The 27373-nt window shown below is 43.3% G+C and overlaps 2 protein-coding genes across 4 annotated transcripts in view; one reads left to right on the forward strand and one right to left on the reverse strand.

The window, feature by feature from the left end:
• Positions 1-16643, forward strand: part of KMT2C (lysine methyltransferase 2C) — a 194642-nt gene extending 177999 nt beyond the window's left edge. The window contains 17 exon segments of the mRNA XM_027648467.1: positions 738-950; positions 1394-1558; positions 2838-2979; positions 4069-4216; positions 5018-5196; positions 5291-5445; positions 5648-5900; positions 6484-6623; positions 7572-7676; positions 9099-10218; positions 11212-11348; positions 11510-11652; positions 11918-12086; positions 12992-13108; positions 13719-13792; positions 14250-14358; positions 14608-16643. Of these exon segments, the coding sequence (XP_027504268.1) occupies positions 738-950; positions 1394-1558; positions 2838-2979; positions 4069-4216; positions 5018-5196; positions 5291-5445; positions 5648-5900; positions 6484-6623; positions 7572-7676; positions 9099-10218; positions 11212-11348; positions 11510-11652; positions 11918-12086; positions 12992-13108; positions 13719-13792; positions 14250-14358; positions 14608-14700 (3462 nt within the window). The 3' untranslated portion in view covers positions 14701-16643.
• Positions 16644-19037: 2394 nt separating this feature from the next.
• Positions 19038-27373, reverse strand: part of GALNT11 (polypeptide N-acetylgalactosaminyltransferase 11) — a 48770-nt gene continuing 40434 nt past the window's right edge. For all 3 annotated transcript variants that reach the window (XM_027648502.1, XM_027648504.1, XM_027648503.1), the window contains exons 11-12: positions 22244-22381; positions 19038-19847 (exon numbers count right to left, since the gene is read on the reverse strand). In XM_027648502.1, coding sequence (XP_027504303.1) covers positions 19716-19847; positions 22244-22381 — 270 coding nt within the window. In that variant the 3' untranslated portion in view covers positions 19038-19715. The remainder of the gene's footprint in view (positions 19848-22243; positions 22382-27373) is intronic.

Here is a 27373-nt window from a genome sequence, read left to right on the forward strand (position 1 = left end):
CTACTCAGTTTTGGGTTTTGACTGCCTAAACTCTAATATGTCCATGAAACAAAATTTAAACGAATTGAAAATCAGTAAATAGTGATAGAAGTAAAGGTAATTGTGAGCAGCAGGTAAAACATGTGACAGGGGTATTAGTGAGAATATTTGTGGTAGGGGTCATGTAGAGCTCTTTAAAATGATAATGTATTAAACAAAAATGGACTTTCTTTTGTCTTGCCACTGCCTGTTGTGTTAATGAGTCCCATTCTAATTCCTTTTACCCAACTGTGCTTTAATGTGAAGAAAGGTTTTGCAGATTCATACTGGAAGTATTTAAGCAAGTGGTACAATCCAGAAATGTTTCACAACACTTTTTTTTTCTCTAACCTCAAAATACTTTTGTGTTATATTAACTTACATACCTTTTTTTCCATCACCAAATTTGCCTTTCATTAGGCCCTCACGAACATCTCTAAGGTTTCATGCACATGTATCTTTATTTTAGGGTGTATTCAAAAGAGAATATTTCTGGTCTATGAGTTTTTAATGATGTTTTTAGATGTCAGTGGTGTTAATGATAAGTCGTAATTCTGTCTGCAGAGACAGTCCAGCAGTTACAATTGCCAGTAAAATACAGTCTGTTATCAATGAGATTTATTACATTGTGCCTGTACTTTTAGACTCGTGCAGTAAATTGAAATGAACTGTATATTAAAATGTCAAAAATTCTGCTTCACTTTCATTTTTTATACCAGCAAACTGCAGGAACCCAGATGCAAGGTGCATTTGGGTGTAGCAACAGCCAGCTTCAGAGAACAGATGTAGGACCTGAAACCAAGAAGCAGAGAAATAAGAGAGCTCAGAGGACAGGAGAGAAGGCAGCTCCTCGGTCCAAGAAAAGGAAAAAAGAGGAAGAAGAAAAGCAAGCTGTTTACCCCAATGCTGATACCTTCATCCAGCTGAAACAGGTAGGTGTGCAGGTGCTGGGTAAGGCATCAAGAGGATACGTGAAAGAGTGGATTTCTCCTGATGGAAATGAAGTTGAGCGTTAAGTTGAATTTTGAGTACAGGGTGGAGAAAATGGGAAATTCTACAAAACTAGGAAGTTTAAAGTTGTGGGTTTGTTTCTGTTTAGAAGATTACTGCCATGGCAAGTAGTCTCAAAGCCATGGAGTTCCTGTCAACTCTGGCAGCCTCTGGATGAACTGTCAGGGAGCCAGAGCTGCAACTCTGATGGACAGGGGACCACATTCTCTTAACAGAGAGGCCTGTGTTTGACAGTTTTTTACAGTGGATAAATTCCTTTTTTTTTTTTTTTTAAATTAGAAACTACTCTACTGATGTTTGGAGGTTTGCAGTGCTTCTGTATTATAATTAAATTAATCTCTAACTTTTTTTTCTTTTAATACAGCAACTTTCTCTTCTGCCTTTGGTGGAACCAATAATTGGAGTGAGCTTTGCACACTTTCTTCCCTATGGCAGTGGCCAGCTAAATGGTGGAAATCGACTTGTAGGAAGTTTTGGCAGTGCAACTCTTGATGGGGCTTCAGATTACTACTCCCAGCTCATTTACAAGGTACAATTTTAATCTGGATTTCCACTGTGTGCTCTCTATGGGAAGAGAAGTTCATGACGTTATTACTGCTCATCAGAGTTCCTGCCTTTTATGCAACTAGAAAAAAAATAGTTTTCTCTTCCTAGACTAGATAGTGCAGTGGTGAAACCATTGTTTGACTCTCTGAAAGTGAAAATCAGTTCTGGAAACTGTGTTGCAAACTGATTAAAAAATACAAATACTCCTTTAACAAATGGGTGCTAAATAGTGAAAATTGTAATTACAGTTTTATGGAGCAGAAAAGGCTGAATTCTCAGTACTTCACAAAGTCATTGAAAGCATTAAAGCATTTCTTAATGTGAATTAAATGGGAAATAGAGTTTTTCTCATTTGTCCACTAAACCCTAACTAAGAACCTGAGAACTCTGAACAAAATAGATGATGATGAGTTTGTTGATGAGTTAATAACCCATAGCATTTAAAATTCAGTCTTTGAGATCAGAGTGGCAAAATTGGAAGAGCAACAAGATAGTGAACAGACAGAATCAAATTTACTGCTTGAATACCTTCATATAAAAACTTATTAACTTATTAAAACCAGTGGTGTTTACTCCAGACTTATATGGTGTGTAAGTTGAGAATGTGACTTAACAGAAATAGTTGCTGTGGTCAAAAGTGAGTAATAAGTATTAGTTTTGTAGGCATGACTGCAGTATGAACAAATACTGAAGTTCTCATTTAATTTTCATTTAAAATATGGTCAAGTTAAGTAAGCTGGTGAGAAGTAGCCTGTAGTGTGAACTTGCACAGTATCTGCTTCTCCATGGTAACTGCTTCAGTGACAGCTCATCATGTGCTAAATGTGAGGTAGCTTCTCTTTTAGTGAAAATTGGGTAAGCTGACTTGTTTATGGTGATGGAGAGTTGCTGTGGAATAGTTCTCTCAGTCTGAAGGTGAGACCTTTACTGAAACTGTGGGAACTTGTTGTTCCCAGACTGTTCTTGGTGCATTTCTGTAAATAATTTAACCAGATCTTCTTTTGGTAATGTATTTGTTAGTGTTTACTCATGTAAACTACTTCTCTGGTATCATTAATGTAAGAAAAGCAAAGCTTTGTGTCTTTTATAGTAGATACCTTTATGTATTTTGTCACATGCTTGAGAATTAGCCATCTCTGCTTATCAGTGCTACATCTGGGTGTAAAACTCTCTAAGTGGGTTACATTGTCTAGTAGGAACCAGGCAAGTTTTCACCCTGTGTCCCATGGCTGATTAATGGTTCTTTAATTAATCTCATGCAGCAGAACAACCTGAGCAATCCTCCGACCCCCCCAGCCTCTCTCCCTCCCACCCCGCCGCCTGTGGCCTGCCAGAAGTTGGTCAATGGCTTTGCAACCACGGAGGAACTTGCTGGCAAGGCTGGTGTGTTGGGAGGCCATGATGGTAAGGCTTGTTCTTGTTGATTCTGTAGAAAGTGAGTCCGATTTGTAGCAAACTGCAAAATACATCACAGAATATTCTGAGTTGGAAGGGACCCACAAGGATCATGGAGTCCAACTCCCAACCCTGCATAGGACACCCCAACAATCCCACCATGTGCCTGAGAGCATTGTCCAAATGCTTCTTGAGCTCTGTCAGGCTTGGTACCATGACCAGTTCCCTGGGGAGCCTCTTCCAGTGCCCATCCAGCCTCTGGGTGGAGAACCTTTTCCTGGTATCCAACCTAAACCTCCCCTGAGACAACTTCAGGCCATTCCCTCTGGTCCCTTCACTGGTCACCAAGCAATACCTGCCCCTCTGCTGCCCCTTGTTTTGAAGCTGAGGTCTCCCCTCAGTCTCCTCTTCTCTGGGTTATCTCCTAGGATGATTTTCAGTTACAATAGTCCTTTATAAAAGCAGTATGCCCGGACTTTTTAAGGTTGTAATCATTATTATCGTGCAACATTTTACACTGGTAGAGTGTCAGATGTCAGTGCCTTTTCCTTGTCCCCTTTCAAAAACACATTGAGAGCTAGAAGCACTTCATTAAGAAATGAAGAAGAAAACCTTGAAATCAGATTTTCTGTGTCCAGTACATATGACTAACCAGTCAGTTGAGTGAACTCAAAGCAGTCTACCCGAAATGTATGCAGTCAGTATGTATTTTCTGATGCTTATAGTTTGGTCAGTTAAAATTGCTTTCTACTAAATAAAACGTTATACTGTCTCTTTGTAAGGACTCTTCAGTGATTAAAGTCCCTTCTTCACACCACTTTTCTTTTGTTGTTACAAAATTATTGATTTTTTTTTTTTAATTTTTTGGGTTTTTTAAGTAAAAGAAACATCCTCTCATACTGGCAGAAGGCACACTCAAAAGCCCTGTTTGCTCAAAATCTGCAGGTTTTTATAAAGATGGACATTAATCATGGTCAAAATTTTTTGAACTCCAAGTGACTGAGAGTGGTGTCACCATCAGGACCCCACCCATACCCAGCAGACAGGATGTCTATCACTATCCAGATGTCTCATTGTACTCTGCCTTTCTGCTTTTAGTTACCAAAGCTCTGGGGCCAAAGCAGTTCCAGTTGCCTTTCAGACCACAAGATGATTTATTAGCAAGAGCAATGGCTCAGGGCCCAAAAACTGTGGATGTTCCTGCTTCCCTTCCAACACCACCTCACAATAATCAGGAGGAGTTAAGGTAGGTTTTCCTCGACATCTTCAAACTGGTATTTGGAGCAGATTCTGTGATCTTTTGCTAGGAGTAAAGAAATTAAATCCGTTGTGCCCAGCCTCACAGAGCAGAGAACGGAATGGGATCATTTTAACTCTTAATATTCCACGTGTAGAGAGCAGCATAGTAAAATAGGGGATTTATGCCATTGCTAGACTCTAGATTCTGTTAAATTGTTGGGAATTCCTTACTGTGCTCACTTAAAAGTGGAAGAAAACAATACAAATAGATATTTTTTCTGGAGCACTGTGGTACTGTAGCACCATGGCAGGTGACTGCTGTACCAGCAGCAGGATTGTGCCAGCCTGAAACTCCCCAGTTCCACTCCGTTTCCTATGTGAGAACTGGCTGGAATGTGAGTCTCCCTACAAAGGTCTTCTTCCCTTTTGCCTCCCTTTCGCTTGCCTAACCAAAATCTGGATGTCTTTGAGACGCTGAAGCCTGTGCGTGGACAAGGGAGTATGGGCGGGTGAATACACTTGAACCAGAAAGTTTAAATATTAAATTCTAGTTTTTTACACAGAGCCATGGGGAACAGAGGGTTTGGCTCTGTTACTGCCTCTGTTTTGATTTATGGATCTTTCCCAAGAAACCACTCTGTGCAATGGAATATGAGATACCCAGAAGTGATGGCAAACCACCTACTTGTGTGCGATGACTAGTAGGAAGAAGGAAGTTCATTTTAGCTCCCTGTCATGATTTATAACTTTGACTTACCAAAAGTTTTAGTCTGTTTCCAAAGCAGCTTTTTTTTGGGTTTTGTTCCAGGGTTCAAGATCACTGTGAGGACAGGGACACTCCTGACAGCTTTGTTCCTTCTTCCTCTCCCGAAAGTGTGGTGGGAATGGAAATCAGTCGGTATCCAGATTTGTCGGTTGTAAAGGAGGAGAACCCAGAACCTGTACCATCTCCCATCATTCCCATCCTACCCAGCAGCACTGGAAAAGGTGAGACTGCAGCAGTGAAAAGCTACAACTAGGATTTTTTTTGTGTGTTCTTATGTGTGTAGGATTAACCTACTGTTTTCTGTTTTAATTTCAGGTTCAGAAGCAAAAAGGAATTATATAAAATCAGAACCCGGTTCAGGAGCATTACCTGGTTCTGGCTTCTTTGCCTCCCAGCTTGGACCATCCCAGAATGGTCCTAAATCTGGCCTTATATCTGTAGCAATTACTTTACATCCCACAGCTGCTGAGGTAAAAGAAATAAGATTGTATTACATATATATAAAGTACAACAGCAGTTAATATATTTTATATGTAGTGACTCTGAAGGGGTTTTAGCATAATAAAAGCAGCTGTTGCAATCTTCTAATGATTTATTCCAATAATTTATATTTCTACTGTCTGAACTGCCTGTCTGATCAAAACAAGGGTATGTTTTTATTATTATTTTTAGAACATTAGCAGCGTTGTAGCAGCATTCTCCAACCTGCTCCATGTCAGAATTCCCAACAGCTACGAGGTTAGTAATGCTCCAGATGTCCCATCCTCCATGGCAGCCACCAACAGTCACAGAGTGAACCCATCTATGGAGTACAGGCAGCACTTGCTCCTCCAGGGTCCTCAGGCAGGATCCATGGGACCTGCCAGGATCGTGGGGTCTTATGGGCTGAAGCAACCCAATGTGCCATTCCCTGCAAACAGCAATGGTGAGTGGGCTTTGACTTCCAGGTGTTCAGTACCCAAATTGTAACTGAGTCCGTATTAATGTATTTCAGCCTCATAAATTCATGCTCTAGAGTTAAATAATTGATTCTTGTTCTAAGTAGTACTCTTCTGTTCTTACCTGATCATGTGGACCAGCTCCTGGTGTTACTCATAACTTAGTTCTGATCTATCTCTGACTTCCATTACGTTGTTCCACATCACTATTGGTGAGGCATTTCTTCCACAGTTCCCAACATTATTAGTTTTTTTGTCCAGTCTGGTTTTAAATCCATCAATCAGAAAGATTGTTCCCATGCTGGAAAGCTTGACACAGTTGTTTCAGCCTGTATTCGTATGTCAGTTTAATTACTTATTTCTTATACAAGAAAGTATTTTTGCCTTGTTGTTTGCACAGTTAGTTTTAGGTCTGCTTTATACAATTTCCCCATCAGGATGAGGTTTAAAGCCTGCATTCCGTACTCTGTCCAGGAGGATGCTACTCCTCTAGACCGCTGAAGACCACTGTGACCTCTCATAAATTGGGTTTAGTCTGATACAGCCTCTAACAGGTGATCTGTTCCCTAGGTCTGGCTGGCTATAAGGATCACAGCCAGAATATGGCAGAAGGCTCAGCACTGAGGCCTCGATGGTGCTCTCACTGCAAGGTCGTGGTTCTGGGCAGTGGGGTGCGGAAATCCTTCAAGGACCTGCCTTTCCTCAAACAGGTTGGTACCTGAAGTGCACAGCTCAGTCACTGCACTCAGCTGGGGCTCCTTGCGTGTAACAGGATGGCACAAAGTCCACTGCTGTTTGTGCCCACCAAGAGCACTTCCAGCTCCCTTTGTAGTCCCCCTTATGTGTGCATCCTAATTCAGGATGGAATGTTCAAGCACATTGGTAGTACAGATAAAAAATGTTGAAGTTGCTACTTATATAAATTGAATTTCAGTACATTTCATAAAATAGTTCCCATCTATGGCAGTTTCCAAAGTTCTGCTACAAACCTCCTTCCCTGACCACTTCAGGATCTTAATTCAAATTAATAAGGCATGGCACCGTGTTGCCATGTCAGGAGGAACTGTAAGAGCAGGAATGCTTGCATTCTTTTTGGGAAGGAATCAGATTTTGGTCCCAATATTTACATTGGGAACTGTCATTTCTTCAAAAAGTGCCATTGCTTTTTCAGTGACATGGATATAAGTACACCACAAAGGCATAGTCAGAACTTACATACAAAACTAAAGGGCTCATGTAGCCAGGAATGCACTGAATTCCCAGTAAGGTTTTGCAGATGGATCAGTAGATAAAATAGTGAGATCTGGCTTTGATTAGCCTGAAATGAGATGTTCTTTTGCCATCCAAAGATAAAAGAAAATGGATTTTGCTTTGCTAGAGTGCCTATGGAGCAGATGGGTGCATGGTATAGAATGTTTTATTTTGATTGTTAAACTTCTGTGAGTGGCAGGAAATGCTGAAGAACAAGGATGTAGGTGGTGGTAGCATTAGATCTGTCAAATAATCAAGTATTTATATCACAGTATCGCTCATTATTTCACAAATGTTCTACAAATAAAGAGTTTCCAACCAGATTGGAAGACTTGTTTCATTACACTTATTATGTGAAGAATGGTATTAAAGTGCGCTTCTGATAATCGTCTGTGTTTGATTCCCAGGATTCCCAAGAAGGCTCTGATAAAATGAAGGACATTGTATTCTGTAGCAACAACTGCTTTGTTCTTTATTCAGCAGCTGTGCAAGCAAAAAACTCAGAGAACAAAGTAAGTATCAAACACTGGAAGGCCCAAGTGAACCAAAATTATTGCAGCTATTTGTTGGAGAACAGAAAGGGGGTGAGGGGGGAGTTTGCACTTCTTTTGAGAGGTTTATAAATTAATTGCTCTATATTCAAACGTTCAGATTCTGAACCAGCAGCGTGAAGTAAAATTCATATTTGCAGAACTTCGTGTCTGACAGATGCGTGGTGGAACAGCAGCCACGTTTGGCTGCCCTCCCAGGCTTTGAAGATGAAGCCTCAAAAAATGAGTCATTCAAGTTCTCTGAGCATTGTACACAACCACAGACACATTTTTAAGGGCCGTATCCTGCATTTGGTTTTCACTTATGCAATAAAAAAAAAAAAAAAAAAAAAAAAAAAATTGACAACTGTGCAAATAAAAACTGAACGACAAGTTCGCAGAAAGACTTTTATTTGTTCAACGACACTGGGAAAACACAATCCTGTTCCGTGACTTTGTTTGGGCAGAGCTGCCATTTGAAAGCATTGATTACCTAAACACCAGTAAAGAACCTGTTAGCTGAGAGTGATGAGGAAATAGAGGTTCTTATCCTACTTCTTTTTTCAGAAGAAATTAAATAAAAAAATACAACCCTGGAGAAGAAGATAACTGTGTGTATATCCACATCCTTTTAGTGTCCCTTGTAGCTCGTTTTCAGTTGAATTTAAACAGAGTAACATTTCTGTACAAGTGCATCAGCATGTACATAATTAAGTTAATTAAATGTCATGTTCAGCCTCTTGAGAATTTAATTTACTCTTTCAAGTTTAATCACACAAACCACATTAAGCACTTCATAATCTAAACTTCCTTTGTTGTTCTTGTTTTCTCTCTTTGTTTTTTTTTAACAAATCTCTGCAGGTATAATTCTTGTTTACTGTGACTGAGTAGTTAAGTCCTTGAGGTGTATTTAATCTAGAGCCCTGCAGGAATTTCCTCTTTACTTGTTTCCAGGAAAAATATGTGGCATTAATTCAAAATCTTCCCCTTCTAACAAATACAAGATTTTTACGCTTTAAATTAATTCTGTGACCCATATTTTAAGGTTATTTTGTGTTGTAACAAAACTTTCTAAGAATTCCTAAGAACTAAATCTGCCAGTCAGCTTGCCGAGGGCAATTGAGAGGTTTCGCATTCAAAACCTGGACAAGGGGTTATTTGTGCCTCGTCTTGTGTATTAAAGGGCACCATGTTTGAGTTGGGCTGGGAGAACTTTTGTGCTCCTTATCCTGGCTGTGGTAACACAGGTCAGGATAATTTCCATCTCTCTCTCTTTTACTGCATCTTGATTTTAGGCATTTTGAGAAGCCTCTCCCATACTGACCTGACCATGTTTTCAGGATACATTTAATGGTTGACAAGTTTGGGGTTTTTTTTCTTAAAGAGTTTTCTGTTGATTACCAGGAATCGGTCCCGTCTCTGCCGCAGTCACCAATGAAAGAGAGGCCGCCGAAAGCATTCCATCAGTACAGCAACAACATCTCCACTTTGGACGTCCACTGTCTGCCTCAGCTGCAGGAAAAGATTTCTCCACCATCATCACCCCCCATCATGTTCCCCCCCGCCTTTGAAGCAGCCAAGGTAGAGGCAAAACCGGATGAGCTGAAGGTAACGGTGAAACTAAAACCCAGGTTAAAAGCAATACACAGCAGTCTGGAGGACTGCCGGCCTCCCAGTAAGAAATGGAAAGGAATGAAATGGAAAAAGTGGAGCATTCAAATTGTGATTCCTAAAGGATCATTCAAACCTCCTTGTGAAGAAGAAATAGACGAATTTCTTAAAAAACTAGGCACAACCCTTAAACCAGACCCTGTGCCTAAAGACTACAGGAAATGTTGCTTCTGTCACGAGGAAGGTGATGGATTAACTGATGGACCAGCAAGGCTTCTTAACCTGGATTTAGACCTTTGGGTCCACTTGAACTGTGCTCTTTGGTCTACAGAAGTCTATGAGACACAAGCTGGTGCCTTAATAAACGTGGAACTAGCACTGCGAAGAGGCTTGCAGATGAAATGCATGTTCTGTCACAAAATGGGTGCCACCAGCGGTTGTCACAGGTTAAGGTGCACCAACATTTATCACTTTACCTGTGCCATCAAAGCACAATGCATGTTTTTTAAAGACAAGACCATGCTTTGCCCCATGCACAAACCAAAGGGAACTCATGAGCAAGAGCTTAGTTACTTCGCAGTCTTCAGGAGGGTGTACGTGCAGCGCGACGAGGTGCGGCAGATCGCCAGCATCGTCCAGCGCGGGGAGCGCGACCACACCTTCCGTGTGGGGAGCCTGATTTTCCACGCTGTGGGGCAGCTGCTGCCACAGCAGATGCAGGCCTTCCACTCCTCCAAAGCCCTCTTCCCCGTGGGATACGAGGCCAGCCGGCTGTACTGGAGCATGAGATACGCGAACAGGCGCTGCCGCTATCTCTGCTCCATCGAGGAGAAGGACGGGCTCCCCTTGTTTGTCATCAAGGTGGTGGAGCAGGGCCACGACGATCTGGTCCTTAGTGACACAACACCTAAAGGTAAATTTTGTGAACTAAGATCATGACTTTTGTGGTTTGCTGCTTGTTGTACTGGTACCTGTGGAACGATACCTGTTTCAAATGACTGTTGCAGGCACTGTTCTAACCCAATGCTTCTAAGTGAGCTTCCAGGGCCCATTTTTAGTATCGTGCTATGAAGACTGAGGACACCTTTGAAGAATTTGTATAGGCTGCAGATAAGACTTGTTCCAAGTCCACAGAGGAGACACAAGATTGAGTATTGAAAAATTAATTAAAGCCGTAGGAATGTCAGCACAGGTTTCCTCTCTTGAAAAGTGACTTTGTTTAAACACAGTACCATTGCTCAGTTATCTTCAAATCAGCTGGGCTCAAGTTAGGGAGTTTTAAGAAGATGTTTGAGTGTCCACGTTGTTCTCAGGGTGCATAAACATCTCTGGCAGGGTGAAGAATACATTGGACCATAAGTGCATGGACAGGTCTTGGAAAACAGCTTATGGATGTGTGTGGGGATTGTAACAGTCCAGGTCTTGACTTCTTTGTGCTGCCGTTGCTGATAAACTCAACCTTGCTCTGTCCAGTCAGACCAGTGCCAGGGAATTGTCCACATATGCGTGCTGGCTACAGTCCATCAGTGGAAATAGAATATAGAATAGATTGTGTAGTTTCAGAAAAGTCTACTTTTGCAGGATTTCTCAAGAAGACCTGTCCATGTTCTTGTTGTCAGAGGTCTGAAAGTTTCCATGCTGAGAACACTAAAAGCTTCATTCCTGAGAATCAAGGCTGCAGAGTCAGTGGTGTGTTTGTTTGGGATTTGTTAAATCCCAAAAATTAGCAACTCACCAAATCATTCTCCACTTCACTTTTTAGACCCTGGCCTGGCTGTGTAGGCAAGGACAAAAGCATTCTCAGTCCTGGGTTCAGGTTCCCATATCCTCAGGCAGTCGATTTAAAACCAGCGCAATAGTCTTTTATTGTTTTGATCACTGTAATTCTTTCCTGATGGTTGTGTAGGTGTGTGGGATAAAATCTTGGAGCCCGTTGCTTCTGTTAGAAAAGAATCTGAAATGCTCCAGCTGTTTCCCGGCTATCTGAAGGGTGAAGACCTCTTTGGTTTGACAGTCTCTGCAGTGGCCAGGATTGCTGAATCGGTGAGTCTCCACCACCCCAGTTCTTGCTGGATCACCCTGATTGTTGGATAGACACGTGAGGAGGGGAACAGGAAGAGGTGTGGAAGAGTAAATATTTTTTTACACGCAATGAACACCTAATTACTTGGATTTTTTTTTTCTTTTTGTCTGTTTCTTTGCAGCTGCCAGGGGTTGAGGCCTGCGAGAACTACACTTTCCGCTATGGCCGAAACCCCTTAATGGAACTTCCTCTTGCCATCAACCCCACGGGCTGCGCCCGTGCCGAGCCTAAAATGAGTACCCATGTCAAGAGGTTTGTGTTAAGGTATTTTGTTTTAATTTCACATAGTACAGCCCAGGGTTTATAGGCTGCTTTAGGGTTATTTGTGCTTTCGTCTGCTGCTTACAAACCCTGTCGTCCTTGGCTGTGTATGTGCATGCCCTGGTCAGAGGAACCGCTTTGTGTCTCCGCTAGCTGGCTTTAAGTGTCTGTATGTCTGGAGGGGTTTTTAATGGGTCCCGTGGCTGTTCTTCAGAGAAATCTTCAGTTTTTCTTGTATTCTTTCCTGTTACATGCCCAATCCCTACAGGCCTCACACCTTGAATAGCACCAGCACATCGAAGTCCTTTCAGAGCACAGTCACGGGGGAGCTGAACGCGCCTTACAGCAAACAGTTCGTCCATTCCAAGTCCTCTCAGTACCGCAAGATGAAAACCGAGTGGAAGTCCAACGTGTACCTGGCTCGCTCTCGGATTCAGGTCAGTCCCACTTTGGAAAATGGATACTAAAAAAATTACGTGTACTTTTATTTATATCTATTTTACATCTGTATTTTCTAACTACTTTATTTTCTGTATAAATATTTATGTAAATTTAGATCAAAAGTTGAAACTAAACCTGTTGCAAAATTCCGCCAAGTCTCGTCCCAGAATGGGTGATTTTTATGTGGCAAATCCCTTCTATACATTTACGTTAAGTGAGATTTCTTTCTGATTATTGTAAATATCTTAAAAATTAATTTGTTACAGTCATCTAGAAAAAATATTTTTTTGAAGTTTTGGGGTGGGACTTTTTAGCAAATTCTCAAAACCGTAGTAAAACTTCTACTAAAAATAGAAACGCACAGTGGGAGCATGAGATGCTCAGGCCAAGCTGAGTGAAGTGGTACAAGACCAGCGTGGAGAGCTCAATACTTGTTGGCATTAATGATAGTAAGAAACCCACTGCTTTATGTAATGCTGTTGGTTTGCTCCACAGACTGTTTTGCAAAAGCTTTGTCACTGATCTCGCCGTGTACAGACACAGTTGTTGTTTATTTCAGGTTGGACTTAAACGTTGCTGCTGGATTCCTATCAGCTTTCTCCAGCCTAGCAAGGCCCACTTTGGTTTTCAGTGAATTTATAGCCTTTACACAGTCAGGTGTCAGAGGGGTAAGAGCAGCTTTTTCACCAAGACAGCAGCCAAGTACGTTTTCTTGCATCTAAAAGTTCCCTGTGAAGCTGGGTTCTGTTAAGGCATCAGCTATACATCAGTGCTGCTTCCCCCTCTCCAAGTAGTTTCCTTTCCACATTATTTTCTGCAGGAGCAGTTTGGGGCACGGTGAGGAACAGAGTGTCAATGCAGATTTATTACATAACTCTAAATCTCAATGTGTTTTTCACAGGGCCTGGGCTTATACGCTGCTCGAGACATTGAAAAGCACACTATGGTCATTGAATATATCGGAACAATTATCCGGAATGAGGTGGCAAACAGGAAGGAGAAGCTCTATGAATCTCAGGTGCAGGGGGTGCTTGTTCATTCTCTCTTTCCCCTTCCCCGTCTAAACATTGGTACAACAAAACATACACTGTTTTTCTGCTTGATGACTTCAGGTCCCCTGTTCTACTTCATGAATTCAGGTCTCCTGATTTGTTTTCTGCTGTGCTATAAATGCAATAGGTAAAAGGTATAACCAGAGGAATCCACAGTGGTTCTTACGAGTGTGTTTAACAAATCTCACAGCACCCTGACCAGGTAGGAAGGAGGGGCTCTGGCAGAGGACCTCAGTCTTTAATGAGAAGTTCTTTAAATTTAAAGCAACTTCCTTCGTGTAATTGAGTGGCATTGTAACAGGGCCTATCTGTGCAGCACTGGAAGCATGGATTAAAAGCACTATGGAAGCTGTGAGGGAAAAATAAATTGGCCAGAGGTTTATTTTTATGACCCGTCATCCCCCACAAACCCGTGAGGACACAGCAGTGTGTGACTCGTGCCTTCCCTCGTGAGCCAGTGGGCAATGCCTGATCCAGAATGCAGGAGGGCACTTGGAGCTGACCCACATTGTTGCTTCCTCATTGACAATGAAGTAAAATCTTAACAAGAGCCCTTGTCCCAATTGTGTTTTCCAGAATCGTGGTGTGTACATGTTCCGCATTGACAACGACCACGTCATCGACGCCACCCTGACAGGAGGCCCTGCAAGGTGGGTGTCCTGGAGAGATCCCTGACCTCCTCCTGGGGCATCATCCGCATTCCCTGACCTCCTTCTGGGCCATCACCCCCGTTCCCTGGCCTGGGGCTGTTTGTGAGGGGCTGACTTTGAGGTTTTTATTCTCTGAGCTGATACATTCAGTCTACGGATTGTTCCACCAAAATAATGTCTTCTTTTCCATTAGCTCTGCCCATCTTTCAGTATGTTTCATGGCAGCTATGAAGAGGGAATGGAATTTTTTTTTCACACTTGATTTTTTTTGATGCTTGATTTTTTTTTTTTTTTTTTGGACATTTTCTAGGTAAAGGCACAAGTTACAGAGTAATATAATTGTATGTGGAAAGGCGGTGAGCCCGTGGAGCTAAGGCCATGCTGAGGTTTGGTTTACATTTGCCTCAAGGGATGCATTTTCCTGGGAGGTGACCTTTGTCCTGCTCTTTTCCCGTAGGTACATCAACCATTCGTGTGCACCCAACTGCGTGGCTGAGGTGGTCACTTTTGAGAGAGGACACAAAATCATCATTAGCTCCAGCAGAAGAATCCAGAAGGGGGAGGAGGTAAGGGCGGGTTTGGACCTTACCCACCTCTTGCCGGGCCCATCCATTTCTAGATACTTCCATGATTTCTGGCCCATGACACAACCCGTTTGTGCTGGGGGGAGGTGACATTTCCCTTCTTTCCTTTAAAACCACGCCAGTCCCTAACAGCACAACCTCTGGTGTGTTCTGCTGTTGAACCTGTAGCCACAGGGAAAGCTGTGGCCAGTTCTGGTTGTTCCATAACCATTCTCCTTCGTCTCCTTCCAGCTTTGCTATGATTATAAGTTTGACTTTGAAGATGACCAGCACAAGATTCCATGTCACTGTGGAGCTGTAAACTGCCGAAAGTGGATGAACTAGAATGCATTCCTTGCTGTCTTTGAGGGTTGCTTGTCCCTAGGAAGAAGTGATTCACATTTTGATTTTGTCGACGGAAAATTGTTGCCTTTTTGAAGGGGGAAAGAAAAAAAAATCACTTCTGGAAGTACAGATTTCTACACAAGTATTTAAAAAGAAAAAAGGAAAAAAAAAAAAAAAAAAAGGAAAAATAATCCACACAAACCAACAAGCACCAGAAGCAAGCCGGCAAAATCTGAAGCTGACTTTCCAGACACGTGGAGGTTAAACTGAGTTAACAGAATGGTCCAGCACTTTTGTTTTTGAGCTCACTAAGGAGAAACTGTTTTAACTTGGGCAAAGAACCGCTGGCTGACCTGCGGGAGGGCAGGTGGCCACTATGAATGTAAGACTGAAATCACCAGCGAAAGGGAGAAGTCCAAAGTGCTGGCCACAGCCTTATTTGATAAAGGGGCAGGCCCTCTAATTAAAGAAAAATTTTAAATAAAAGTAGACACCACTGAACAAGGAATGTACTGAAACGACTTCCTTAGGGATAGAGCTAAGGGAAAAAAATAACTTGCACTAAAATACATTTAAATACTTGATTCCATGAGTCAGTTTATTGTAGTTTTTGATTTCTGTAAAATAAGAGAACCTTTTTGTATTTATTATTGAATAAGTGAATGAAGCTATTTTTAAAAAGAAAGTTAGAAGAAAGCCAAGCTGCTGCTGTTACCTGCAGAACTAACAAACTCTGTTACTTTGTATAAAAGTGTAAATATTTTGAGAAAAAAAAAATACAGTATAAAAATAGTTATTGACCAAATGCTACCAGACTCTGCAGCAGTTCGGGTGCTTATTCTCAAACGTCAATAGGGATGTTACAATATGATCTCATGTGCTCACAGACATGCGATTCCCAGTACACAATAACCAAAATCTCAATTTAAAGAGAGAGGGTTTTGTATGTTTAAAGCAGTCTCAACTGTGGTCTTACGAGAATTTTTTTAAGTAAACCTTAAGCCTGGTAAGGGCGTGTATATTACAACTCTGACTTTTGTAGATGTTTGGGTAATTTAGATTAATTTTATTTGTATTATATTGTTGCATCCCTATTTCTTAAGTCAGGTTTTTTTGTGCTTACAATTTGTGATAACTGTGAATAACTGCTAAAAACCACCCAAAATAGAGGCTGGACATGGGTTTTTTTTTTTTCTTCAGCAAAAAGTAGTAAAGATTAGGTGACTGTTCAGCCTACATTAAATCATGTAAACAGCATAGAATCAGTTGGAGCTTCAGTCTGACGCGATAGCCTTCTTAAAAGGAAAACAAGGAAAAAAATTAGGTGTAATGTGCTTGCAGCTGCAGGACTCTGGCAATAGGGTTTTGGAAAATGTAATTTAAAGATGTGTTTGTATGGATTGTTTTTGTTTACATTTCTTTAAAAAAAATAAACACTGTTTTGTGTTTGCTTGTAGAAATTTAATCAGCATTTTGAACCAGGTTAGCTTTTTATTTTGTACTTAAAATTCTGGTACTGACACTTCACAGGCTAAATATAAAAAAAAAAAATGAAGTTTTTTTTTTTTTTGTGTGCACAATTAAAGTGGACTGTAAACTGTTGGTATATTCAGTAATACAGTTCTGAACTTGTAATGTATATGGCATGATGTATTTTTATCTTACAGAATAAATCAATTGTATATATTTTTCTCTTGATAAATAGCTGTATTAAATTGTTTCTTGAATATTTTTCTTCTCTTGTACAATATTCCAACATCCTACCAGTATTTGTCCTACAGTTTTTTCTGTTCTGTATAATAGTATCTAATGTTGGCAAAAAAAATACAAAAACAACACAAAAAAAAAGAATTTTTTGAAGTATACAGAGTGTTATGGGTTTTGGAATTTGTGGAAACAGATTTAGAAGATCAGCATTTACGAATAAAAATATTTTACATCTATAAAGTACATCCTCCTGTTGTCATTTGAGGTGTCTGTTTTCTGCTTCTTCCAGGATTTGTGTCTGCTTCCACCAGCAAGAGACATTTGCCTTCCCCCTTCTCCAGTGCAACCTCCACCCTAAATTTCACACTGTGGTGCCATGTCCTGAGCACCTTCCAGACACCATTCCCTGCAGTCATGTTTTACCCGGAAAATCTACAAAAGATGAAGATTCTGCCTGTGCTGGGATAAAGTTAATTTTCTTCGTTGCAGCTGGTGTGGTGCCTTCCCAGCTCTGGATTTGGGATGAGGACAGTGTTGCCATCAGGGATGTTTTGTCTCTGCTGAGCAGAGCTCACCCAGCCCTGGGGCGGCTCTGCTGCCAGTGAGGGGGGCAAGGAGCTGGGATGGGACACAGCAGGGACAGCTGACCCCAACTTCTGCTTTATCTATTGAATTGTGACACCAGAGGTGTTCCCAGCAAGACCTCAGCACGGGTTGAGGCTAGAAAAAGGCTCCAAGATTTACTGTGGAGCAGTGGGAAGCAGCCAGGCCAGAGCTGTTCTGCAGTGTTATTTATATCTATTTATATTGTGCACTTTGGCTGCTGGAGGACACTCTGCTCCTCTGTCAGTCATGGCCACTACAACTCCAGGAGCCTTCGAGGAGGTACTTGACACGGAGGCTTAAAAATCAGCCCTGGGCAGAGTTTCTTTGTATTCTTTACAAGTGATAAATTCTCAGTGTGACAACGACAAGCTTTGTGACAGCATCTGCCCCTTTTAGGGGCTTTTCCTTCTGTTCTTCCTGTTCACCCCAAGTCCACAGGGGCAGCTGGGAGCAGTCACTCCAATATAGGACAAAACTATGCATTTCCCCTGCCCCAAGCAGCCGTGCAGGGCCCAGCTGGGAACAGTCACCTGGCCCAGGGCTGGGTGTTCAGGGCAGAGATCTGTAACCCTGTTCAAATCTTCGTGTGCTGGCCTGCCTGTGTGGCTGCAGCAGAAACAACTGTGGCCAAAAATAATTCCCGGCAGGAATAACGGACACCGTCCAAAGCGCCATCGCCTCCATCTGTTCCTGGAAATCGGCGCCGCTCTCGGTGACAGAAGTTTCCTCACCAGGAGCAAAAGGTCAGAAATTCTCTGTGGCAACAGACTGAGACTGTAAATAAAGCAAGCTCCTGCTCTGCCTGTTTGAGGATTTGTTTGGGTTTCTTGGGGGTTTTTTTACTATTTTTTAAAAAGACAAAGGCCACAAAAGAAAGGGCTGAGCGAGGCCGCTGCACAACGTGAGTGCCAACACAAATGTCACAGGAAAGCCCAGCACTCAGCTGGGACCAGCTGCACCAGCAGCTTCTGGCTGCTCCACACTGGCCCCTGGGAGCAGTCAGGGTTAATCAGACAGGCATCAATGAAGCTGCTGCCCATCCTTTCATCACAAAAAGGATGGAATTAATTCCACACACAGCAACCACCAGGCTGCCATTGCTGCCACTGAAAGGGTTCTGCTCCGAGCTGACACCGTGTTCCAGCCCTACACTGCCCTGCAAGAGCCATCTGGGAGCTGATCTCAAGACTCCGAGTGCCCCTCCAAGGGCACAGGCCTCAGCTGACCAAGGGGGCTGGGGTTGTTTTTAGAGGCTTTCTTGGTAAGAAGGAGCTTTGCTAATGTCTAACTCGACTACTTCCATTGCAGTGCTTTGTTTGGAAGAACTTCCACTTCAGCCTGCTGTTCTGGTTTGCAATTAAACCCACTCACCTGGTTCTCCCCGCCGGTGACTCACTGCTTCCAGGACTGATGGAGGAGGCAAAACAGCTGCCTGGGGGCCAGTGCTGCTCTCACCTGCTCCTTTACTTCCTCAGGTGCCAGCCCTGGCAGAGGGCTGAAGGACCAAACACAGTCTGTCACAAGTGAATCTCCTCTCTGTGGGAAGACGTGGGTCTGTAATTACTCCATCATCATCTCCCTCACACTGCCCAAAATGTCAACAACTGGATGCTGGAGTATTTGTGCAGTTGGAAAATGTTTGTGCTGCCCAAGCAAAAGGACAAGGCTGTCCTGGTACTGCCAACATCCAAAGTGCACGTTCCCAGGGCAGGCAGGTCACTGTGGCATAGGAAACAAGGCCAATGGTGCTAAGAAAAAACAGAGCAGCAGTTCTCTTCTGCAAGAGCTTCCATGCACTGAAGCAGCACCCCAGGCTGAAGCAGGAGGTCAAAGAAAGGTAAACAGTGAAATAAATGAAAACAGAGAAGTGAAGGGAAAAAACCAGAGACATTATCTGTGAAACCTTCCAAGACATGAGCAAGGGAGACACAAGGGAAGACCCAAATTGTGTGAAGATTAGTTTGTATCATTCTGTAAGTAGGTGCTTTCTGGTCCAACAGCTACAAAGAGTAAGGCCGTAGAGATTAATTAAAAAATGATACTTTATTTTAAATGCAGCTACTGTCATGAGTCATCAAAATAGACTTTGCAATAGTTACTTTGTTTTAAATACGAGGTGACGAATGACAGCAAAGAATTTAAACTACATGAATTGTCCTAAAATTGTAAATTAAAAGAACTAAATTTAAATATTACGAATGACAATTTTCAGAAGATAAAAGGGAATAAAAATATTTTCCAGAAAAAGTAAAATAATTTGGCCAGTAAACCCATACTAGAAATGTAAATTATTGAGATACTGCACATGAAATACTTGAGGAGGACTCCTTTCTGTCATTGTCATTTAAAAGATCCACAAAGCTGAACTCTCACCACTTAAATTACATTGCGCTAATGATTTCTCTTACTTAAAACCAGTCCAATCATCCAGGATCATCCAAGGAACCGATGATAAACTGCACTTCTGTGTGCTGTCCTGCAGTGGGGCTGCTGCTGTCACTGCTGTGACCAGGGACCAGTGCCCAGCTGGACCTTCCCACACACGCAGCCCTTCAGGGCAGGGCATTTCCAGGGGTCCTTGCGATGGGTGTGCCGGGTGTAGCAGCCAAGGGCTCCACACAGAGCCCTCCAGAACGACTTCAATCGCAGCTGAAGGGGAACCAGGTCTCAGCTTAACTCTCCTCAGCCACAGCCTCGCTGTCTCAGCTCTCAAAATGCCACTGCTGAGGAAGGGACCCATCACAGATGGCCACGGTCACGTACCCTTTGTGGCTCAGTGGATCCACCACCTTCAGGCACTGCCCCACAGAGACCTGGTACAGGCGGTTGTTTTTCTAGAGGAAAGACAAAGACAGATGGGATTTATTTACTAAAACTTCTGTTCTCCATTGTCACCCTGAAGCTGAAAGCGATGCTCAAGGGGAGGGGATGCTCCTTCCTGACAGATGAGCCTTTCAGCAGCCTCCCTGCCACACCAGACCCACAGCAGCAGCAGAGTACAGCACATCCCATAACCACATCCAGGCTTTGCAACAAAGACTCTCACGTCCTTACAGGGACCTAGTTGGGATTTTGTTTATAGCACAGTCTCTTAATGAGATGGAGGAATGATCAAACCCATTCCCCAGCACTCAGCAAAGAGGGAGGGCACAAAGCCACAGTGGGGCACAGACAGGTCATAGAAACCTGGAATAACTTGGGTTGGAAGCGACTTAAAGCATCATCTAGCTCCAACCTCCCTGGCACTTTCCACCAGCCAAGGTTGCTCAAAGCCCCATCCAACCCTGCCACAAACATTCCCAGGGATGGGGCATTCACAGCTTCTCTGGGCAACCTGTTCCAGTGCCTCACCACCCTCACAGCAAAGAATTTCTTCCTAATATCTAATCTAAACCTGCCCTCTGTCAGTTTAAAGCCATTCCCCCTTGTGCTCTTGTAAAAAGTCCCTCTCCAGCTCTCTTGTAGCCCCTTTAGGCCCTCTGCCCAGCCCCAGCAGCTCCCATGGGCAACCTCCTGCTGTCCAGCATGGAGGGAGCAGATGCATGAGAACAGCCACATCAGGCTCTGTCACTGCCTATGGCCATGAGCAGATGTCCAGGGAAGCAGGAGAACATAGAAGGAACACATAGCACTCCTCCAAAATACTCCTCCACTCTCAGTCTTGTTCTGTAACCAACAGCACACAGCTGGCCTTTCCTTGTACCAATGACATGATTTCGCCTTTTTCCAAAAGGCTTCACTTACCTGAAGAGTCCCAGCCTGCTCACATATTGCTCATGGGAAAGGTGTCTCACATCTTTGATTTGCCTTTCTTACTTCTGAGCCTTCCACGGGCCAAATTTAGCCTTTCTGAGATGAGGTGACCAGCACGTGCAGTACAAGCAAACTACAATGTTGTGATGATGTTTTCCTGTTTCAGTTCCTACTCCCTTCCTAACCAGTACTGACATTGGATTCACTCCCTTCGGCCGTGGATCATTAATGAGCAGCAATGTGACACTGTTGCAGATCCACCTACCACACCCTCAGTAGCAATGGGCAGCTCAAAGCCCATGTCTCACATGTGAAGCATAGATTCTGCACCACCACCACAGGCATCACCACCAGCCACAGGCACTGAATAGCAATGGCCATTCTCTCAGCCTTGTAAAACCTCTGTCTGCTGACACAAGCTGCAGAACCCTCAGTAATCTCTTATCAGCAGAACTGCTCAGTTTACTACTCCCACTCCCACTGACAGCTCTGGCTGTGGCACTGCTGGTGCAAGTGTCAGACACACACAGCCCTTTGCTTACACAATAATCTGCCTCTGTATCTCCAAACCATCCTGGGCTGCAACAGCCAAATGTGACTCCACTTTGGGAACTTGTGCTGGCAGGGCCCTCCCTCCTCTTTGTTCAACCATGTCTGTGCTACAGAATCACTGCTACGCTGAGGGCATGTGAGGGGCAGCCTCTGAGTGAATACCCAGGAGATAAATTCCATGTGTGAGCAGCACTAGTTCAATTTTGTGAAATCTGCCACTCCAGACTCCAACAATTAAATCAACGGATCAATTACAGGGCAGAAGCAACTGCTCTGCCCTTTGCTTCTTCAGGCACTGAGCAGGAATCACCACATGGACTGCTCTCTCCCAGTCCTGCAAACACAACACAACAAAGCTGTGGGGTGGATTTTATTCTTTCTGGCACATCCCAGATAAGCCACAGTGCTGTGGGTGGCTGTGATGGGCAGAAGAAAGGCTCAGTGGAGCTGCAGAAACCTTCCTATGTGGCAAAGGGCTTGCATGTCCCAGAGCTCAGCAAAAGTCTTATTCAGGCTGAAACACAGCTACCAAAGCCTGTGCAAAGGTTCTTCACCTGTAAAAGGTTCTTCACCCAGAGGGTGGGTGGGCACTGGAACAGCTCCCCAGGGCAGTGGTCACAGCACCAAGCCTGAGAGAGTTCAGGAAGCATTTGGACAACACTCTCAGGCACATAGTGTGACTCTTGGGGATGGTCCTGTGCAGGCCAAGGACCTGGACTCCATGATCCTTGTGGGACCCTTCCAACTTGGCATATTCTGTGATTCTGCGCTTGAACTGTGGGCTGGGCCTAGTACAGTACAAGTGCAGTGGTACAACTGAGACTCAGTCATAATTAAACTCAACCCTGGTGTCCTGTTAGTGCTACTGTTACTTACTGAGACATTAATTAGAGGCAACATGCCACGTGCCAGCCCCCCCACTCACCCCGAACGTCCACTGCTGCGAGCCGCCGGAGCCGTGGCACTTCATGAGGCGGGGGGGATCGGACGAGCGAGTTTCCGAAACGTCTAAGCAAAGCAGGTTATTTAAAATCAGCTCATGATCCTCATTGTAAATCCAGACCTGAAAGAGAAGACAGAAGGACATTTATTACAATGTTTCAGGACAGGTGCCTTCACTCTTTGGTTCAGCGGCTTCAGCATCTGGATGGCAGAGATGTGCCTTGCAACACTCGCTGCCTCTTTGCTCCTTTTCCCCAGCAACTGAGACAGAGCTGCAGGGCTCTGTTGCCTTCCCAACATCACACAGCACTGCCCCATGCAGAGGCACTGAAAGGACCAGCTGTGATTCTGCCCTGTAAGTAGCATTTTTAAAATTAAGCAGCCCTCGTGTGTCCCTCCTGCCCAGGCAGCTGGACAAGATAAGGCAGCAGGCAAGCAGTGCATCTCTGAGCAGGCAGCCAGCTGCCCTCTGAGAAAAACCTTTAAGCCAGGCAGTAAATCTCCTTATCCAAAGATGATCCTTCTTTGCTCCCAAGACAAATGACTCTTAGTACCTGTGCTGTGCTTAGACAGAGATCACTCCTCCCCATTTCACATCCACTTCACTGTGGTTGAACCACCACGAAAAAGTCTTGATCTGGACCTCAAGAGCCTACACAACATCCCAGCAGCTCTCAGAGCGGTGGGAATTGAATGCAGCCCCTCTCTGGGGCCCACCTGTATGACACAGGAATGCACTGGTTCACGTTTGCAGCTTCAACTGCATTTGGGTTCCTGAATTTATGTGACATTAGAAGAGTTTGTGTGATCACACTGAAAATCACTGCCAGCTCTAACCAGCAGCACAGACACACTCGAGACCTCAGTTTGTCCTTTCCCACACGCTGCTTGAGCACAAGCAGGTATTTTTATTGTTGGCATAGCAAGATGCCAGGCACCTTCAGCTGCTGCAGTTCATGCCCACACCCTGCTGGCTCTCAGTGGGCTGCCTCAACCTTGCTTTGAGCAAGGCACATCTGGCACAGCTGAACATTCAGGGAAGCTGGAACACCAGACTAATTACAGCAGCTTCTGGTCCTCTCCCCCTCGTTCCTTCAGGCCTGCAAAGACCTGGGCCAAGATCAGTTCAGTGGAGGACCTGGAGCTCTCATAACTCTGTGAACAAGAGGAGCTAAGCCCCTCATACCTGTGCACGAAGTACCTACTTGCAACTAAGTTCTTCTGGTGTGCTCTTGTTCCAGTCCTATTCTCATTTCTCACAGCTCAGTGCTGGAGCCACCATGTCCCCAGTGTGATTTATTTTTTTTTCCCCACTAAGTCTGGTTGACACTCGGTGTACGGAATATCAAATTCCAGGCAGAAAAGTCATGCAAATAAACTCTGATTTGTCTACTTTTTTTTTTTTTTTTGGCTGATGAAACTAAAACCAGCCTTCTGGAGGGCACTGGGATTTGGGACACAGTCTCAGTTGGACAGCATGACTGAAAAGCACACAGCTCATTATCACAGTTGCACTGTAACACAGTGAAGGCCTCCTTGGAGGAAGTGCAGATATTACATTAAAATCTGCCCTAACCTCAGGCACTCTGTGCCTTCCAGCGTACTTTTTTCCCATTTAAACCCTGGCATGGAAAAGAAGGCACATCAAGATTAAAGAGGAGGAGAGAATGGAGAAATTGCAAGACTTGCCAGAAGAGTACCACTATTAGAAGAAGAAGAATGATGAAGCCAAATCCAAACAAGAGTAGAACTGGTAAGAAAAGAGATAGAAGACTGCAGTGACACAGGGAGCAGACCTTTAATCAAAAGTTGAGTAATGGCAAAGACCACAAAACAGTGGTTAAATCCCATGTGATATTCTCCCCAAAGGCTCATACAAGACAGTCAAAATTAATTTCAAACTAATTATGTGTTCAGTGTAGAAAACAAAGGGATGTGGAAAAATAGGCCCAAATTTGGTTCCAAATTCAGATTAGAGTATCAGTATGAACTTGCAGATTAGTAACAGATTCAAGCACAAGGAAATCAAAGCCACCCCATGGGCTTTCTTTGTTATACAAATGCAAGCCTTTGCATACTCCAAAAATTATTAACTACTTTGCTGCTGAAGATTGGAAGGATGATGTTTAGCTCTTGTTGTTAAAGACTGTCAGGAGCAACAGGCCCATATAGGAAATAAATTCCCAGTAGGTAGTACAGTATCAAAAGTCCATAAGCAGAAAGGTACCTGCCTAGGTTTTATGTCTCAGTTCTGAGACTGTTTTGTCCTCCTATGTATTTTCTACAAAAAATGCCATTTTTAAAATTTAATTTATTTTAAAAAAAAGTTAATAGATGAGGTGCAGGATATTTTCATCCTGCATGCATGAACTTCCTAACCAGCAGAGTGAGTTAAGAGAGCCAGGAGAGCATCTCCACCAGGCTTCAGTTTCTCAAACTGGAATTGTGCCCAGCTCCTCCCCACAGGAAAGCAGCACCTTTAATTGCTGTCCCCAAGAGACACATGGCAACGATCTGCTAAGAAAAATCACTGGCCCTTTTCACTGGTGTCAAAGAAAATCAACAGGATGCAATTAGAATATAATGAATCAGTTCTGTTTTCAAATAAAACCCAAATGGTAGATGTATATAAAAACCTCTCTCCATAATGAAATTGGTCACTCTTGTAGCTAAATAAATGACTGAATTTGGTGAATGCTGTAGGACTGGCCTCTTTCTAGCAGCCTTTTTTCCCTGCCTCTCAACACAGGCAACACCCCTTTAGTCTTGGAGTGCAGTGGCCCATTCAGCTGCTGACTGACCCTTCTGAGGTCCTGCATGTCCCCAGAGCACCTTCAAGGGAGGCATTTCAGATGTGGCAGTGCTCAGGTGCCTGCCCAAGCCTCCCATGAGAGTCAGTGCCTGCACCTGTGGCTGCAGGGGCACCGAGGTCTTACTTGGGCAGCAGCTGGTTCAAGCTTCCAACAGTGGAAATGGGACCTGCAGACCTGGGATAAGAGTTCTCACTGCCAGGGCAAAGCTGGCCCGTGTGTCCTTCTGGCCACCTACAGAGAGGTGCACAGCACGTGGTAGAGCAGGTCTTGTGGACAGAATAAATGGGAGGAGGTCCAAAGTACAAGCTCTGTTAGTCTGAATTTCTTTTATACAGGTGCAGCTCAGGAAGAACCGGATGTTTAATTCAGTCCCCTCAAGAGGTAGTTCAAACTATTTACAGATTTAAGACAAAGGTTTCCTAGGGCTTCTAGTACCTTCAGGACTTTGCTTCATCCCATAAAACTCGAAGAAATCACACAGTCTTCTCCAAGATTTGTTGTTATAACTTCATTAGCCTCATTTAAAATCCAACAGGTGGGTAGAAACAGCTTTTTCTCACATACAGCTTAATGAACAGTTTCATTGGTGACCACAGCTTAATTCCTTGCAAGGACAGGATTGTGACAGTGCTGAAAGGGGAGCTATATTGTTCTCATTTTACTAATATTTGGATTTCCTAACTGGTTTCAGGTTGCCACTCTTGGTAAAGGAGATATCCCCTTCACCCCTTCCATAAACCCCTATATCGCAGTGATCTCCTTCTGGGGTTACTTTTTTGCCATGATAAAGAGATAAAGGGCTGTGTCACTGAACTGGTTTGGTTTGGAGTTCACTTTTTGCTGGGTTTTTTTGTTTGGTTGGTTTAGTTTTGGGTTTTTTTGGGGGTGTGTGCGTTTATTTGCTTGGGGGTTTTTTTTGGTGAAAGATTAAATCATTCCTACAGTGAGATTAATTAATGTAAATAGATAAGAGCTGGCTGAAGTACTTCAGAAGAAATGCAAATGAGGAAGGGGTTGAGATGGTGCCTCAGCACCTAGAACAGCCCATACTATCACTGCCTTTTGAAAAACAGAGTTACCTGTAGAAGACTTTGAGTCCACTGTCAATACAAGCAACTGGTATTAAAACAAAACCTAACACTTGACCTAGAATACAAAACAATAAATCAAAGAATCCATAGTAGGCAGAAAAGGGAAGCTCACTGTTTCTAGGGAATAAACACCTAATTATATGAAAGAAACCAGGAAGCATCTGCCTACCCTTTGGCTTTCAGAGTGCACTGGAGTGCAGCAAAAAGCAAGGCTGGCCAACTGGCAAAGCTTTGTGGATACACATTTTTCTTTGGTCTGCAAACTGCATTAGCACTAGAGGAATGCATTGAAAATTTCCAGTAAACAGAAGACAGTAACTACTACAGAAACAGCCCTTTGTTTGAAAGAAAATCCCTGCCGTGAGCCATGAGGACAGGAGAAGCATTCCAGGACTTTCATCAGTTGCAATCTGTTGCTTAGCTTGGCACTGCTGTATTATTCTGTCAGACAGTTTGTAAAAGACAAAAATTCAGCTTAAGAGCACAGAAAAGCTGCTTCAGCTCTGAAGAAGAGACATAACCAACAATTTGTATCATCACAGCCTCTTGCATATACTCCAGCTCCTGCTGCTGTGGACAGCAGTGACCTCACAGCACTGAACAGCTTGTGACAATCATCAGAAACAGGCAAGTTTGGTGGTCTGTACTCATTATCTTAAGCTATTGCTACCCTGAAACCCAAATATACTCCTGAAGGTCATTCCAAAGTTGATAGATGTGCTCTGTTCCACAGTTCAGTGTGCTGCTGGTGCTTCTTGACAATTGTTAGAGGGCCCCAAGAATTGTTCCTTCAATACTTCATGGAAAAGCAGCAAGACTGAATTTGCACATCCTCACACTCATTCCAGATGTGCTGTATCTGAAAAGCAAACTAAGAGCCATGATCTAGATGTTTAGAGAGAAAAGTCTTCTACAAGAATTGCACATGGGAGTGAATCATTCTAGTCTGTGACACTTTTGTAAAAGTGTCACTCTTGATGCAGCTTGTAAAGTACATATTCTTACATTTATCAAGTGCTACAGGGGTGTTAACAGAGCTTTTCTGAAGTTTCCTGCTCAAGGAAGTTATTTTTTGAAGGTTCAGAGCAGAGATGTACATGCTTCAGACACTTAAGCACTATCCCCAGCTGGAATAGCAATAGTCATCTTTTTAAAAAGATTCATATATTGCTAAGTAAGAGAAAGGTTAAATTATTGAAATGAGGTAAA

The sequence above is a fragment of the Corapipo altera genome, unplaced genomic scaffold (genome assembly GCF_003945725.1).
Source record: "Corapipo altera isolate COAL_440 unplaced genomic scaffold, ASM394572v1 47, whole genome shotgun sequence".
In the NCBI taxonomy this organism is placed as follows: domain Eukaryota; kingdom Metazoa; phylum Chordata; class Aves; order Passeriformes; family Pipridae; genus Corapipo; species Corapipo altera.